This window comes from Apodemus sylvaticus, chromosome 7 (assembly GCF_947179515.1).
Source record: "Apodemus sylvaticus chromosome 7, mApoSyl1.1, whole genome shotgun sequence".
Classification (NCBI taxonomy): Eukaryota; Metazoa; Chordata; class Mammalia; order Rodentia; family Muridae; genus Apodemus; species Apodemus sylvaticus.
Window position 1 is genome coordinate 71,236,703 of NC_067478.1, and position 18,012 is coordinate 71,254,714.

The window sequence follows — 18,012 nt, forward strand, 5'->3', positions numbered from 1 at the left end:
TGGAACTTACTCTGTAGACCAGGCTGGCCTCGAACTCACAGTGGTTCACCTTCCACTTCCTCCTGGGTGCTGGGATTAGAAGCATGGGCCAGCCGGGCGGTGGTGGCACACACCTTTAATCCCAGCACTTGCTAGGCAGAGGCAGGCAGATTTCTGAGTTTGAGACCAGCTTGGTCTACAGAGTGAGTTTCATGACAGCCGGAGCTACACAGAGAAGCCCTGTCTCGAAAAACCAAAAAGATTTATTTATTTATTATATGTAAGTACACTGTAACTATCTTCAGATAACCCCAGAGGAGGGCATCTGATCTCATTACAGATGGTTGTTAGCCACCATGTGGGTGCTGGGATTTGAACTTAGGACCTTTGGAAGAGCAGTCAGTGCTCTTAACCGCTAAGCCATCTCTCCAGCCCCAGTTTGTTGCTTTTTAATAAAGCATCCAGCTTAGAAGCAAAGTGTTTGCCTAGCAAGTATGAGGCCTTAGGTTCAATCCCCAAGACAAGACAAAACAAAACAAAACAAGACAAAATATACTAAGAAAGTGGGTGAAACACTGATTTGCTTGAATATTGAAAGATCTAATATTGCAAGAGGCTAACAGGAAATTTCTGAGAATTAAGACTATATAAAAACATTTTGTTTTGAAGAAGGAGGAGGGGCAAGAGAATGGCTTGATGGGCTATGCAAGCATGAGGACTGGAGTCCAAATTCATAAAACCTCAGTGGCAGGCAGAGGCAGGAGGATCTCTGGGGCTTGCTACTGACAGCCTACTTCCAGATTCAGTGAAAGACCCTGTCTCAAGGCAATAAGACAGAGAAGGCTAAAACAGCACACCCCAGGTCCTCTTCCTGGCCCCCGTGAATATAACACACACACACACACACACACAAAGATTAAAATTAAAAACCCTAACAACTAAAATGTTTTGCTACCCCCTTTTAATCACTTCTCCAGATCTTTCTAGTTCCAAGAGTGTAATGACTTGTTTCACTCAACAAAATATCTTTATTATATTGTAATATCTACTGCCAAGTTGTTCTGTGTATCAGTTTGGCATTCCTCTTTCTTGCTAATCATAGCTCTGATGATGTCCCCGAGGTGCATGGTGCGATGGTACCAGTTAGTCAGGCTCCACACCTAATGAGATCCTTCTTGGCTCTCCTCTGACCTACACAACCAGAATAAGAGCAAATCCTGGTAGCTTCATTTTCAAAACAGAGCTGAAATCTGACCACTTCTCACTGCCTCTAATGCTCTAACGACATCATGTACTTTACGATGCCATCCTCTTCCTTCAGGATTATTGCTTTTATTTTTCTCTCTCTAGTCTTATACTCTACTCTCTGTGCCACAGCTATAATGGTTCTTTTGGAGATTGAAACAAGATCAAGTGACCTTTTGGCTCAAAACTTTCTATGGGTGTTAGTAGGGACTGGCAAAATTGTTTTTATAGTCTACAATAGTCTCCATGCTTGAGTCCCTGGCTACTTCCTTATAGAATCTCTACAACTTACCTCTCACTCAGCCATAAAATCTGTTTGCTATGAGTTTGTGTTTCCCTGTTATTCTTAGTATCTCCCTTCCTCTTAACTCATCAAATTTGTTCTTACCTCAGAGCATTCAAATATGCTATCTCCTCTGCTCCAACATTCTTTCTTTAGATATCCACTAGATGTGACTCACCCCTATTAAGTCAGTCCCATTTCGGTTTAAGAGCTCCTTATCAATGAGTTCTTCTCCAGCATCTAAAAATAGAAGTTGCCTGACACCTTGTTTAATCTTTGCCCTGCTTTGTTCTGCAGAGCACTTATCTGACACTATGTATTTTGCTTTCTCTCTCCAGAACCAGTAAAGATCACTGAAGGCAGGAAATGAGTTTTGTCTACTGATCAACAAATACTCAACTGAGGGCCTGACTGAGCATGTACAAGGAATTTGGTATTTTTTTAAATAAATATTTATTTATTTATTATATGTAAGTACACTGTAGCTGTCTTCAAACACCCCAGAAGAGGGCATCAGATCTCATTACAGATGGTTGTAAGACACCGTGTGGTTGCTGGGATTTGAACTCAGGACCTTTAGAAGAGCAGTCAGTGCTCTTAACGGTTGAGCCATCTCTCCAGCCCAAATTTGGTATTTTTTGATTGCATAATTTATAAAAAGGAAAAACAGAATAGGAACATATAAGAGTAGATTTCTAGATTTCAGGGTATTCTACATTTTCTGTACCTATATGGTAAGGTGAGCAGGGGAAGTGGTGTATAAATACAGAGTCAGAGATTCACAGAGATGGTGACGATCACACTGAGTAGAAGAATAAACTTTGAAGTCACTGCTTAGAATTCATTTTAAATGGGCAACTTAATTTCAGTCTGTCCAATCAAATCATTTTCTAGGACAAGATACAAGAATGAAAATTATGTAAGTCTCATCTGGGTCTCTAGAGGTCTTAGTTGAGGAAAAGGAACGTTATGGTGGGATTGAAAGATTGGGGTTGTAATGGTGTGCCTTTGAATCCTAGATAAGAAGGAAGGAGAGGAGGTTAATATATAAGAGATAATTTCATCAGTTTCTAATAAAGTTGAGGAAGAGTTATGTTACAATTCTTCAGCAAGGAGGGAGGAAATGACTCGGTGCCCCCCCCCCCCCACATACACAAATGTAATTAAGAACATATAAAAGTCTTCATCAGGAACTGAGTAGATGGATTAGTGAGTTAAGAGACTGGCACCAAAGAATAAGGGTCTAAATTTGAATATCCAACACCTAAAAGCCAGGTGTGGTGCACACCTGCAATCCTAGCATTTCGGAAGTAAGACAGGACTCCTGGAGCTTGAGGGTCAACTGCACTTGCTAAATAGGTGAGCTACTTTTTATCAAAAGAGAAAAGAAGGGGAGGGGAGGGGAGAGGGAGGAGAAGAGAGGGGAGGAGAGGAGAGGGGAGGGAAGACAGCCCTGGCAATAAGGCCTAGATTTTGCCTGGGATTTGTTTAAGACCCAAAACTAAGTGAGCTGTAGACTCTGGATCAAGGACGATGGTCAGTTGAGAGAAAGTTAAAACAAGGAGGTGCATGCATAAATTGACAGATGTTCCCCAGAGTCAGGAGTCTCAGAAGGCAAGGTTTTGCTGATGTCTTAGTGTATAAGCGTTGCCGGAATTCAGCTTCTACCTTTGAAACCTGAAAAACGAAAATATTAACGCCTGTGACGGGGTGGGGTTGGGGATGGATAGAGGCGGTGTTCCAGGACAAGAAAATTTCAGTCCAAAAAGTGAAGTTTATAAAAAAATTGATAAAAAGCGGGAATGCTTGATGAAGACTAGCTAAAAGATAACACTCTTTACGCCTCTCTTTCACTTATTATAAGCAATTCACAACCACGGCTGCCAGAAAACTGTATGCTGTAGCCAGCCGGGCTCTTTTCAACTCCCCGCGAAAGCGCTCAAACCGGAACGCCTCTGTGTCTGTGCTCTCCCATTGGCTGAAGTCTCCGCCCGCCTTATATAGCTTCCGCCCACGGCTTCAACCAGAGGGCGGTCTCTAGGAGTCACTTCCGTCTCGCACTACCCACCCACCCCCACCTCGTTCCTTTTTTAGCTGCTTCCGGCTTCGGGCCCCGCCCCCTTCAGTGGGGCCCCGCCCCTGCCTGCCCCTCCCCCGCCCCGGGCTGACGGCCCGGCCCCGCGGCACAGCTTCCGGTGCGGGCCCCGCCCCGGCTGTGGCCCCCAGCTGCAGAGGAGACCGCTGCTCAGCTGCTACTCTGGGGTCTGAGCGGCCGCCTTCTCCTTACCCGCGAGCCCGGAACGCTGCACATAGGTGAGCGGCGCGGGTCTTGGTTCTTTCTGCCGCGGCGGGAGCGGGGATGTGGCAGGTGGAGGGGACCGAAATGGGAACCGAGGCAGGTGTGTAGGGGAGACGCTGGCTAGTGAAGCCGGGGTCCGCTGAGAAAAAAGTGAGAGCCCCGGGAGGAGCTCGGTCCTCCCGGTACCCAGAGGAGTGGTTTCAGATAAAGAGATGGGAAAGGTAAGGGAATCCCCGGGCAACCGCAGAGCGAGCTCAGATGGGGTAATTGGAGAAGAGCCGGGAGATTGGCAGAGGGGGCTTGGAGGTAAAAGTGATAGGGCTCCATTGGGTGGGAGGTAAAGAATGGAAAGAGGGGCTCGAAGGGGGTCGGGGACAGAGCAGCTAGAAACGAAGGTAAGAGAAATGGTCAGCAAGGCCGGGCTCAAGCGGCAAGCAGTCCGTTGCTCTCGGTTTGGGGGTCCGGGAAGTTTAGAGAACATGAGCGAGGGATGAGGGATGAAGTACTGTAGATTTCTAAGACGTAAATTCTCTAGATGTTAGTAGTATCGTTTGAATTATTGGCTGCTTAGGGATTGGGATGAGATGAACTCCGTGCGGGAGAATGTGCCAATTGAGTTGTAAAACGGAGTCATCTCTGTCGCTATCGGATACTCCCCTCCCCTGCTGAGGACAGCCTACCGAGAAGATGGTGCCAACCAGACAAGAAGCAGTTGTACAACGACTGGCAGGAGTTGGTTGAAATATTCCAGTTGTGTTGTTTGACTTTAATGGTTATACGAATATTTCTAAATGACCAGTGAATTGCTTGTTATTCTTTTGTGTGCGTTTTGTTTGGGTATTTTTGTCTCCGAAGTGGTTTTTATTTTAAGTAAACACTTTTGCCAACTTTCAGGCTTGCCTACAGTGTAAGAACTAAAGCAGAAAGTATTGCTGCAGGCATAACTTATACTTGTACTGCCTAGAGGAAGTACAGGCAGTAAGAGGCCAGTTGGAATTTGGATCTTTTATCCACCGATGAAAGCTACAACCAAGTGCTTCTAAGAAACAAAATGAGATTTGTCTAGAATGGCTCTGGCTGTTTTTTGAACTCCTCCCCCCAAACCCAGCTTTAAAAATTGTACTCCTTAAACGTGTAAAAACTTACAAATCAAAGCCGTTTTTTTTTTCTTGTTAGAGATTATTTCGTTCATGAATTTTTGAAGATGGTAAAGGCTTCGTTTTCCTACCTTCCAATTCGATCCTAAAACATTGGGACAATGCAAATATCAAGTCCCAACCTGTACAGTGCAGCTTGTCCTTTCATGTGGCAACAGAATTGCACACCATGTTGCCAGTCCTCTTCACCCTAAAATTTGCTCTTAGGAAGACTTGTGGGAAAATATAACTTAAGTGAGGTGTGTTGAAGGAGAAGCCTGAGAAGGGTTAGAGTTGGAAGGGTGTGAAAAGGATTTGTGTTTGGAGACAGATTGGTAAGAATGCAGATGAACCTGCCCCAGGATACTTTGGGACTGGAAGCCTTTTCTTACTGTACTCATAGAATAAATATAGTAGGAGTGAATCAGAAAGAAAGAGGATGTGAGGAGATTTATTTGTGGTTTATAAAAAAGAAAAAAGAAACATTAACTTGTTTAGACAATATTGGTACCTGTTTCAAATTAATTAACTTTAAAATCTCCAGAGGAATTTCCCCGTTTGTTTTTGAGGGAAACTTGCAATTTGAGACTTTGCCGCCTCCTTGCATGTTTCTTTCTTTCATGTTGTTGAAACCGGATTCTTTGGGAGGCTATAATGTCCACTTAGCCTGGTTCAGTCCACTCAACAAGCTGCCCTGCAATTTGATCTGGGAAATTTGCGAAGTTTAAACCGAGAGCACTTTGCTTGGTCTTGCTTTTTCCATCAGAAGAGTCATTCTGTCTGCCTGCTACTCTGTCTACCCTGAGTAGCAATCCTCTCCAGCGGGCCTGGAATAGAAGCCATATTTTTTCTTTTGCAGCCGGTCCATTCTTTGCCTTCGTTAACTGCAGTGTTTGTAGTTTATTGCCGGTTTCACAGTTCAAACCCCTGTACGGTGCAAGCCTGATAGTTAAATGTTTGATGAGGTAGAGAGGAAGAGAGGAGAACTCAGTTATTAGCAGACTTAAATTTATCTTCTGGATTTTCTTTTTTCTTTTCTTTTTCTTTTCTTTTTTTTGGGGGGGGGGGTTGGATTTGGTTTTTTCGAGACAGGGTTTCTCTGTATAGCCCTGGCTGTCCTGGAACTCACTCTGTAGACCAGGCTGGCCTCGAACTCAGAAATCCGCCTTCCTCTGCCTCCCAGAGTGCTGGGATTACAGGCGTGCGCCACCACCGCCTGGCTTCTTCTTTTTTTTTTTTAAATGCATAAATCTACAGCTACTGAGATTTGCACACACCCCACTCCCCTCTTAGATCCTGTTCTCTGTGTAACTTTCCCTCCCCACCCTTCAAACCCATTTGACTTACTCATCCTGAAAGTCAGGTTTAGGAGCATTTAGTATTCAGAACTTTACTAGAGAAAAGAAAATCTTTTATACCTGTTTTACATAGTATTTTCCCCTCCTCTTCCTCCCTTGTGGTTTTGGTTACTCACCTAAAATATAGACCCAGCGTGCCTGCTGGGCTGTGCCCAGGTTGAGAGCCATGCCAGTCTGTGGGTGAAGCCTGAGACAGTAATGGAGCCTCTGCAGCAGCAGCAGCAGCAGCAAAAGCAGCCACAGCAGGCTCTGCTACAGATGGATGCCAGAGAGAAGCAGGGGCCACAGACAAGAGAAGCACAGTTCCTGTATGCCTCAAAACTAGGCACACAGCCTGCTCTCCTTTCCGTCACACCCGGGAGACCTTCTGGTGGTCCCATCCTGGGTCCCTTAGCCAGAGTTCCACCAGCCACACCGCTAGCTCGAATGTCTGAGCAGAGCACCGTGAACTCCGAGCCTGAAGAAGAGGAAGGTCTGGAAGATGAAGATGGAGATGATGATGATGTTGCAGAGGTGGCTGAAAAAGAGACCCAGGCTGCTTCCAAGTATTTCCACATGCAAAAAGGAACTCGCCAAGAACCCAGAGCAGCACCCATGTCCAGCCTGCTTCCAGTACCTGGACTTTCACCACAGGGACAACAAACTAAAGAAGACCATACCAAAGATGCTGCCAAGGCCCCGCCTTCTGTCCCCACAGCTGCGCAGTCGAGCTGGAATCTGGATGAACAGCTTAAGCAGGTCAGTCTTTCTGCTGGGAGAACCCATTTGTTCTGCCTACAGGTCAGCTACAGAGGGTGCAGTGTGGGAGTAGACTGAAGTATGCCTTCTCACCCACACCACTGACCTATAGGGGGAAAAATGACGTTTTTCTCAGCATTTGTTCCCTTGAACTGAGGGTGTTGCTCCATGATACCTTAGGGCCCTACATTTAATTTCTAGGACCACAAAAGGTTAAGTGATGGTTCTCTCATTAAAGCAGTAGAGTGTATAAGTTACTCTGAATGTAGTTTGTTTCAATTTTCTGTTAAAGACTATTATTTATTTATTTATTTATTTTGGTTTTTTGGATTTGGTTTTTTGGAGACAGGGTTTCTCTGTATAACGCTGGCTGTCCTGGAACTCACTGTGTAGACCAGGCAGGCCTCGAACTCAGAAATCCGCCTGCCTCTGCCTCCCAGAGTGCTGGGATTACAGGCGTGCACCACCACCGCCTGGCTTTATTTTTTTAAAGGAAGAATGAGCTAACAACTGTGTTTTATTAGAGCTATATAAAAACCAAAGTGGTTAGCTCACACCTGTAATTCCAGCATTCAGGGGGTGGAGGAAGAAGAGACTCTCCATGAGTTTTAGAGTGAACTCTGTCTCAAAAACCTGAAGATGATAACAAGAATAATAATAGGAATAATAAAATAAAAGGTTGGTGTGGTGGTATACATCTTTAATCTCAGTACTCAGGAGGCAGAGGCCAGCCTGGTCTACGTACTGAGCTCCAGGTCGGCCAGGGCTTTATAGGGAGACCTTGTCTAAAAGAATTTAAATAATGAAGTTCATGGTTCTAATTAGTTTTCTAGGGGAATGTAGAATGTTTTTTTTTCCTAAGAATTTCTTAACTACAAGGAAACTCAAGATCATGTTCTTTTGTTGTTTTGAAGTTGAAGATAACTGCTTAAAAGCACTTATGTGTATTTCTCTAGAGCCTTATAGACGTAATTTTATCTTTGCATTATATCTGATTAGAAAGAGCGAAGGGAGACCCCAGAATTCCCTTTGTACCCAAAGAAAGTTGAAATTGGTTCCAAACATGATTGCATATCAGAGTCAATTGTGGGGAGTTTACTTGCTTCTCTGGGAGGGTGGGGCTAGAGGTGCTGGGGACAGGGCCTCCCGCATGCTAGGAGGAAGCTTTTTATATAGGTGGACAGTGAATCACAGGTGGAGCCTGTGAAATCTCTTCTCAACTAAGTCTTTGTCTTCATAATTTCTTTGTGACCTTCGACTGCAGTTTTTTACTATTCAAAGTATAAGAGTAACGATAAATGGTTTCAGGGTGACTTGTTGGCACTATAGACGGGACATTCATGATAAGGCCATTAGTACCTAGATATTCTGAGCTCACACATTCACTCTGTGGTCCAGTGGTGCTACTTAGTAGCCATTTGGAAAGAGCTATGGCTCACAAAAAGGCACCTGGGAATAAAAGGTCCTAATGGAAAAGGTCCTAATGGAAAAGGTCCTTTGGAGGCTGAAAAATCAGGCCTTGTTTCCTCACAGAGCCCTGTGAGGTTTGCTGGAGGTGTGTAACAGCAGCTTCAGCTGATTGGTTCTGATCCCATCCCTGCCATGTCTATTCAGGGATCTTCTGGTAGCATTCTAAATTGTTCTGAGCTTCTGTTTTCTCAACTGTAGATGAACATAATGAAGCTAAGTATGGCTTATAGTCACAAACTCCAAATTTGTAAGGCTGAGGCAATTACCATGAGTTTGAGGCCATCCAGGGGTGCAGGGTAAGGACTAGGCCATCCTGAGGTACAAAGTTAAAAACAGTGCTGTTTTTAAGAGGGTGAGCAAGCCACGTGAATGCATGCACAAGTGCATGGCGGATGTGCTGTAGGAGTTGTTTTGTGTGACCTGTGCCTTCCTTATCTGCATCAGGAGAGGCATACCTCTGAAGCAGAGAAGGTGTGTGTGAGGGGGGGCGGGGGGGGGGGGGGGACAGGTCACCTGAGAGGTAGCAGCAGAGCTCAGAGTAGAATCGGAATCCCAGCTTCCACGACAGCAGCACCCTGGCCACCAGCCCAGATCTGCCTCCTGGCTGATTTCTCTGCTTTAGTAAAACATCTGTGAGTTGCCGTCAGCCCCTGCACTGCTGTGTGGTTGGCACCGTTCCATGGTGGCCGCTGAGTCAGCTCGTGGCGGGAACCGCCCTGACAGCACTGGGAAAGTTCAGGCCCGAGGCTGCTGCTGCCCCCGCCTTGGCAGCTGGCCAGCCTCTGTGTGTGCGGTCATTCCTAGAAAGTGCAGCCGTGTGTGTGTGTGTGTGTGTGTGTGTGTGTGTGTGTGTGTGTGTGTGTGTGTGTAACAAGTGGAGCTCCAGAGCCTGTCTTCAGGAAGTGCAGCAGGTGTTGAGGTCAAGCCATTAGAGCTTTGAAAAAAGAGACTCTTCAGGACCGGCGTGTGCGTGCACACGTGTATGCCGTGGCAGAGCGCCCGGCCCTGCATTCTGTATGGCAGCTGCCCCGTGGCTGTACAGCTCAGGGCTCTGGAGGCTGGCTGTTGGCAGCTCAAACGCTTTGAGTTCATTTACGTTTCTGAGGCATACATACTAAATATAGACTGTTTGGCAGAACACCTGCCAAAAAATATTTTCACAAATGCCAAAGTAGCTAAGCCTAATATTTCATTCTATATTTACATTCCTTCTGAATATAAAGAACTTTGTTGGGACAGAAGGTAAGACAATGGGTAACAATGTCTTACGGCTTTTGAGGCCATTTCTTATTTCTCTTGTAGATTTAGTTTTTCCGTTTGGTCTGTGAGCTTTTCTTTTGCTTGTTTTTGTTGTTTTTTTGTAAGTGCTAAAGTTTTGCTACATTCTGGTGTGTGTGTGTGTACACATGGTAATATACACACCATAGTGTTATATGGTGGTCAGAGGAGAACTTGTTGGAGTTGGTTTTCTCTTCGCACGTGGTGGGGCTCAGGGATAGAACTCAGGCTATTTAGTGTCGGTGCCTTTACCAGATGAGTCATCTTCCCTGTCCTCTTCCCTTGTGTTAACGCTGCTTTAATTAACTTTAAGCTGGGTGTGGGTGGGCGGCTGTGGGTGGGTGTATTTGCCACAATGCTCATATAGAGGTCAGAGAACAGAGGTGTCATCCTCCGTTCTGTCTGCCAGGATCAAGCTCAGGTGGCAGGCGTCTTCACCAGCCCTTAAACATGTTTTTAAAGGACTAAGTAATGTGCTTGAGATTATTTTTTAATGTTTTTAGTTATGCTTTGGACAGAAGACTAAAGGCAGAGCTTTGAGAGAGAGCCTGTAAACCATCAGTCCTGGAGACCGACCTGCTGGTCAAGACCAGCAGGTTTTCTTCTTCTTCAGCCTTTTGTTCTTTAAGTAATTAACTTTTTAAGTAGCACTTGCTCCGGCAACAATTCAAAGACCTTTTCCAGTTGACACAAGATCTTAATTGTTAATGAGTTGTAGTATCCTTTATTCTAAACAGTATATTTGGGCAGAGTCTTTGTGCCAGGGCTGTTGGCTACAGGCATGTCTCCCTGAGGGAGCCAGATGTTTAGCAGGGGTGCTGCAGCAACCTCAAGGTAGGGCTGAAAGTGAGATGTAATAACGTAATTCCTCCCTAAACCAGCTCAAACCCTTCCCAGTCTGCTCTGTGATGCAAATATTCTAAAATAGATGATTTTCTAAACATTCATATACATACCAAAGTAGAAGTGACCCCTTCCCCCCCCTTTGTACACCATAGTGGAGAATTCTCGAAAAATGTTTTACAGGAGGAGTTCAGTGAGGGCTGGGTAGGCATTTGCAAACTGAAAAGCTTTAGAGTGGTCCACTTACCCTGTTTCTGAAATCCTGTCCTTATAGCACATAGAGTCAAAATTACCTCATGGAGTCTCTTCTCAAAGCAAGCCTTGCAAAATATTTGCTTCTCAAGGCCTGGTTCGTTCTCTGGCACAAGGGTGCTGGGAAGATGGATAACACCATGGAACCTAGCATTCTAAAACCGCCAGATTTCTACGGGCAGAGTAAATAATTGTAAAACAAGACAACAAAGAACTGAGTGTCCCTTTTCTCAAAGGAGATCACACAGCTGGCTTGGGGGTGGGGGCTGCTGCCTTTAGGGGTGGTCTTCTGCTGCCTGATAGTGGGTGTTTCAGAAACACAGGCTTTGTCTTGAGCCCATTAATGGAGCTAGGCTTGCTTCCACACAGCAGGAAGATGAGGGGTAGTTTGGTAGGTATGTGGGGCCAGAGTGTGTAGGACTGGTTTTCTGCATACTTTGCCAGGCACTTTGGTTACTGTGTGGAGCTTTGTGTAGACAGCCTAGTGCAAACCACTGAGATTTACTAGGGTTTGTTACTCAATAAAGATTGGCCCTTCCTCAAGCCCATGTGTGGTATAAGGTTTTGTTTAGAGTTGCCTTCTAGGATGGACAAGACTTAGTTCAGAAAAGTTGCAACTGAAAAATTGATAACCCTTCTTAAATTTTGCTCATCACATGTTAATGAGAACATGGGATTGCCTGCTCCGGACACCTGGAAGCTCTTTGTGGCCTATTGAGCCTTCTGACAGCTCCTCTGCAGGATAGCTGTGTGTGTCTGTGTGTGTGTGTGTGTGTGTGTGTGTGTGGGAGGGGGGGGGCAGCTCTAAGGCAGATGGGAAGGGCCGCTAAGTTCTGTGTGCGCTGGCAGACAGAACAGAGGATTATTTGAGGTGAAACAACTTGGTTTAGAATTTGTTTTATTTTGTTTTAATAAATGATGAATTTGTGGACACTTAATGGCACAGAAATGGAAACTGGGATCCTGTGAGATTCAGTTGGCAGAGCTTGAGCTTGATCCACAGTGACACATTCCTGCAGTTCAGCATTTAGGAAGGAAAAGAAAGATCAAAATTTCAAAATAATCTTTGGCTGTGCAGCTGATTGTGAGGGCACACTGTGCTTCATGAGACTGTCCCAGAAAATAGGTAAATAAACTGAAAAAAATCAAGGTTAGTCTTGTCTTACAATGAGAGATTAATTCCTGCTGGGTGACTAGCTTGGAGTGAGACATCTGGCTTTTTCTTCTAATGCTCTGACAAACTCATCACCAGGATCTGTCCTCTGGCATGTGGACCCATCAATAGGCCTACTGTGCTAGGTACATACTTATACTTCATGCAAAAACATTTGACGGGTTCTGCAAAACTTGTTTAAACTGTCACCTAGAAAGAAAAGGTGGTAGGCTCTCTCTGCTTTCTCTGTAGTGTGTGTCTTCAGGCCTCCAGTGTCTGGAACCATAGTCTGTCTAGATCAGTGGCTCTCAGTAGGAGCTGATCTTTGACTGCTCCACCAGACGCGTAGCAGTGTCAGGAAATGTTGTGGTATCTGCATCTGGAATCCGGAGATCTCCTGGTAGCTCCTAATGAGGGAGTCATGAGTCCTGCTAGGCGTCCCAGAGACTCTTGGACAAGCCATGCTCACTCCCAACAAGGAGCTGTCGGGCTGAAAGTGCTAGGGCGAGAACTCTGCTGAGGACGGGTTCTTTAGGCAGAATGTGGGCCGTGCTTTCAAAGGCTCCATTCATGCTTCCGTCTTAGTAGCTGAGGAGTTTGATAGCCTTCAGCTTTCTTCTTCGTGCTGTTACGTGCTTACTTATTTTTTCTTTGCTTTGTTTGATTTTTGAAACAAGGTCTTTCTATGTATTACTTCTCTTATATTTGGGGGTTTTTGTTTTGTTTTGTTTTGTTTTGTTTTGTTTTCAAGACAGGGTTTCTCTGTGTAGCCCTGGTTGTTCTGGGACTCTCTCTCTATAGACCAGGGTAGCCTTAAACACAAATATCCGCCTACCTCCATCACCACACCTGGCCTCTTTCTTATCCTTTTGTTTTTAAAATTATTTTATTTAATTGCTTATTTATTTACTTACTTACTTACTCATTTACTTATTTGGAGACAAGGTCTCACTGTGTTGCTTTGGTTGACCTGGAAATTGCAGAGGTCCACCTGCCTCTGCCTTCTGATTGCTGGGATTAAAGACCTGTGCTACCACACCCGGCTTAATTCTATTTTTGAAGTCCATTTTGAGTTTATGGCTTTGGTAGTCATCACAGTGAATACACTTACTGGAGAAAGGATTGGGATCTAGAACCCGAGGCCTCTTAATTGGCTCTTCAGCCCTATGATATTTATGACAGTTTATGAAGGAACTTGGTTGCCCTTCTAGACATTAACCCACAAAGATTCAGGCAGTTGCTTTACATCTGCAACTTACTAGCAGATTTGATTATGAGAGGCAGGAAGTGTGACTCTAGGTCACTTGTTTGTCACCGTGCTTTCACCAAGCACTTTAACCATCTGTACTCAACCCATGCAGACATCTGCGCCTGAGGGTGGTAGTCCTCTCTCACCATCCTTGGGGTTGTTGTTTAGATGCTACAATGTAGAAGAAAAATAGAAATGTGAAAGATCTTTGCAAAGTGCATACCTATAATGTCTAAAGTTAGGTTGAATTGTCACTAATTCCTAGATGCTTAGGCTCTAATTTTCAGTCCTTACTGTCTTGGTAGATGAGGTGCTCAGTAAATAGTCGCTACTTGAGGACAATTCCCTTAGGTTTTCTAGAGCTGTGGCCAAGCACAAATATTCTAGAGTCCCTGAGACCTTCCAAGCTATGGAAACACAAACCATGGTGCTCTGCTGTGCTTTCCATGTTAGCATAGGGATCTGCCAGTGTTACATAAGTGGTCGCTGGCTTAGTTTGGTTCTTATCCTCAAAGACTAATCCCTCTGCACGGGGTTCATGTCCCGCTCTCTCCTGACTTGCTCCCTCAGTGAAGCCTTCTATTTTCTGACTCTTCAGACTCCTCTCATCTGAATCATTCTCTGCAATTAAACATCTTTTCTCAAAATTAAAAAAAAAATACTATTGTCTTCAAATCCACATGTCATGAGATGGTTGAGAGGGCACGAGTTTGCTTTAAAGGAGCCTGGACTGCATGTGCCCAGTCCTGGTTTCTCAGAGGACGTGGACACTTCACTTTTCATTTCATCACCCTTGCCAACGCATTCCAACAGGAACCCGGCCCTTCGTTTTTGCTGAGGTTCTAATGGCCTCCATATTACCTAGTCCAGGCTTCCGTGACCTCATTTGATACTTGAGAAGAGGGATGGATAGTAGTAACTCCTTGAAATATTCTCTTCTTTCTGCTTATTTTTCTTTATCCCTGTAATCTTTTTTCAAGTCTGAGGTAACTCAGGTTGTTCTCCAGCTTGCTATTCAGCTGAGGCTGCCCTTGGACTGTGGATCCTCCGACATCCACATCCCAAGTTCTGGTAAAGCTGAACTCTTAGTTGCTACCCTCCCCGATAATCATTTTCTCTTTGCCTTTTTTTCTCAAGAGAACTGGCCTTATTAGGCCCTTGGAGCTGGGTTAGTTCATACCTGCCCTTTGTCACTCCCTGTTTCTAGACCCTGTTACCAAAGCTCATCATCCTCCTCATATAAATATCTAGAACTCTGCCCCTCGTCCACCATCATCTATCTGCCTCATCCAAGTCTGCTCACACACTTTAATCCACTGGCCATAGCCTTTAGTGATCTAAAAACCAAGGCAGGGTGTGTCACTGCTTTAATCCCCTCCACATATGCCGGGTGTCCTAATTATAGACTTCAGCATCTGCATGATGTAAGGCCCACTCGCCCTCTTCAGCCTCGACTTTAGTAGCCTCCCTTCTTGTCACTGTGTTAGCCCTGTGGCCTTTGCTTGTGCTGGCCGTTCTGCTTGAGCAGCCTTGCCCAGGCTCTCTGTCACCCCAATTCTCCATCGTAACTGTCGCTTACTCAGACAGGATCAGGTCATGCAGGGTGTTGATGCTAGCCTCAATTGCTCTACACCTTTAAAAAACTAATTAGATTATTTTCTGTGTTGGGGGAGTAGACGACACATGGGGAGACTGTAGGACAACCTGTGAGAATTCTCACCTTCCGTCGTGTGTGTTTTAAATAGCAAACTCCAATCATCAAGCTCAGAGGCAGCCCTGCCAGCCGCATATGTGTTTTGAAATAGATCATTTATTCAGAGTTTTTATAGCACAATTAGGCAGAAGATCCAGTGATAATCCCTCCTCCCGTCCTTCATCACTGTCTTGCACCAGAGAGTATATTTATTATAATCAAGGAAATTTCACTGATAAATTATCATCACTGAATCTGTAGTTTACATTAGAGTAAGATCCGTTTCCCCCCCCCATGAATTTTTTAAGGAAATTATTACAAAGTAGATTTCATGACACAGTTTTATATGGGGTGGGGAGTTCTGAGTGTGCACATCTCATGGTAAGTGAGTGAAGGTCAGAGGGGACCGTTTGGTGCAGTGCTCTCACTGTGTGGGTAACAGAGCAACTCTGCCACCCTGGAAATCCCGTGTGTCCACCGCCCATCTCTCCTCCTCTGCCAGCCCTGGCAACCACTGGCCAGCCCTTTTTCTCGAGGTTTATATATATATGATCTGCTCATCTTATTGTCAGTTTTACTTATACAAATTTGTTTTCCTTTAAGCCATTGTAATTATAACACATATTCCAGCATTCTTGTTATTTAACAAACACATCTTAGGCTATAAATACTTTTAGTGACTCTTTCTTACTTTTTCTATATTCTAAAAATTTTCATAATTGATTGATTGATTTGTTTTGTTTCTGTGGTACTGAAGATTGAGCCTGGGACTACTGAACTGTATTTCAGCCCTCACTGGAAATTATTACATATCATGATTTCAGTTGTAATTGCTTCTTTAACTGAGATTGTATAAAGTGGTTTTTATTTCCATATTTGAGAGTTTTATCTTTTGGAGTATTTATAGCCTAATTGGATCGAGGTTGGAGAGCTAGTGTGGTTGGTTGGCTGGTTGTGACAGGATCTTGCATATCACAAGCTAGCCTGCAACTTGCCATGTAAGTGAGGGTGATTTGGAACCTTTGACTCTTCTGCCTGTGCTTGCTGAGCACAGGGATCACAGGCAGTAGCACTGGACCCAGTGTTTGTGGTGCTGGGAACTGAGCCGAAACTAGGAATACTAGGAATACTTCCCCAACTGAGTTATATCTCTGGCCCTTGAAATCTGGTATGCTTTTGAGTCTCTGAAACTTAATATGTTCTCTGTCTTAATCTTATATATGGTTAGTTTCTATGAATGTCCTTGACAACAATGTGTGTTCTCTAATTGACAGACATGGTGTTACTGTGTCTCCTGAGCTGCATGTGTTAATTTGAGGACTTATATTTTAAGGGTTTGTTTTTTTTTTTTTTTTGTATGATCAGGTTCTGAGAGTGTTTAATTGAAATATTCTAAAACAAAATTAGCTTTTTTTTTTTTTTTAAGTATTTGGCTATTGAGAGCGATGCATGTAGATTTTTTTTGATATATTTTTTTATTTACATTTCAAATGATTTCCCTTTTTCTGGGTCCCCACTCCCTGCAAGTCCCATAAGCTCTTTTCCCTCCCCCTGTTCCTCCATCTACCCCTTCCCACTTCCCTGTTCTGGTATTGCCCTATACTGTTGCATTGAGTCTTTCCAGAACCAGGGGTAGATTTTTTAAAGTTCAGGGTATTGTGCGTGTTGGGCAAGTGCTGCGCCACTGAGCTACATCCTGAGTCTCACAGTGGATCTGTTTCCACTCTCTCGTTTTGATTTTGATTTTTAAGCATGCTCCTATTTTGTTTTTCTCCAATCCTGTCTTCATTTATTTGTTGCCTTTATTCATTGTTTATTCATTCTTTATCTCTTACATGGTTTTAGAAACTATACTTCCAATTTCTATTCTTTTATGGATTCTTTTTTTTTTTTTTTTTTTTTTTTGAGCTGTGGGTTTCCCTCTGCCTGGATCGCTCTCCATCTTCTGGGCTGGAACCATGCTCTTGCCTTAGCCACCTGAGTTGCTGAAATGACAGGCATTTTTTTTTAAGTTGTTTTTTTTTTTTTTTTTTTTTTTTTTTTTTTTTTTTTGGTTTTTTTTCGAGACAGGGTTTCTCTGTATAGCCCTGGCTGTCCTGGAACTCACTCTGTAGACCAGGCTGGCCTCAAACTCAGAAATCCGCCTCTCCCAGAGTGCTGGGATTACAGGCGTGCGCCACCACCACCTGCCTGGCTGATGACAGACATTTTAAGAATTTTATTTATTTGAGTGTGTGTCCACGTACATTCCATGGTGTGCATGTGGAAGTCAGAGGTCAGCTTGTAGGACCCATTGAATTTGAGTGCATGTTCCTTTGTCTTGTCCTCACTCATATAATTGTTCATTTCCTCCTGTGCTGCTTTGCTCTGTCTTAAGGGTGGTTCATTTTCCCCTCTGCAAGGCTCTGCGTAGCAGCTTAGAAGTGTACGTTTGTGCCCAGTCAGAGCCTGACTTGCAGGGCGCTCTGATGGCAAAGCTGTGTGCTCCTCTGACCTGCTGGGCAGTTGTTTTATGAACCATTGTGGTTCTTGACACACCTGAGACCTGCACCTTGAAGTCTAGGGTTGGGGAGACAATTAAATCCCCAGTCCTCACCCCTGGTAAGAACTGTAGCTGCCCTTACTTCCCCCTCAGCCCCCAGCATGGTAGCACATGTTTTTTATCCCAACCCTCAAAAGGCAGAGGCAGGCAGGTCTCTATGCGTTCAAGGCTAGACTGCTCTAAATAGTGAGTTCCAAGCCAGCTGAGGATACCTGGTAAGAGCCTGTCTCAAAAAAGAGAAGATAAAGAAAAGAACTAGAGCTTGGGAATGAAGAGATGCTCAGCAGGCAGAGGTGCTGCTAATTGCCTGGTGACCTAAGTCCAGCCCCCTCAGACCCTCAGAGGAAGGAGACAAGGCTCATACCACCCCCCCACTAAATACATTAAAAAGTAATAATTAAAACTAAGCTTGAAAAACTAGTTGGGCAACAATAGGAGTAGGGGCAAGTGTCAGAGCTGAGCTAGGGCTTGTGAGAAGTGACACTGACTGGTAG

General features: G+C 44.4%; 1 protein-coding gene across 1 annotated transcript in view; it reads left to right on the forward strand.

Annotated features, from left to right (window-relative positions):
* Nucleotides 1–3,694: 3,694 nt before the first annotated feature.
* The window catches only part of Arid3b (AT-rich interaction domain 3B), a 44,303-nt gene continuing 29,985 nt past the window's right edge, over nt 3,695–18,012 (forward strand). Inside the window, exons 1-2 of the mRNA XM_052188215.1 lie at nt 3,695–3,820; nt 6,428–7,038. Of these exons, the coding sequence (XP_052044175.1) occupies nt 6,499–7,038 (540 nt within the window). The 5' untranslated portion in view covers nt 3,695–3,820; nt 6,428–6,498. The remainder of the gene's footprint in view (nt 3,821–6,427; nt 7,039–18,012) is intronic.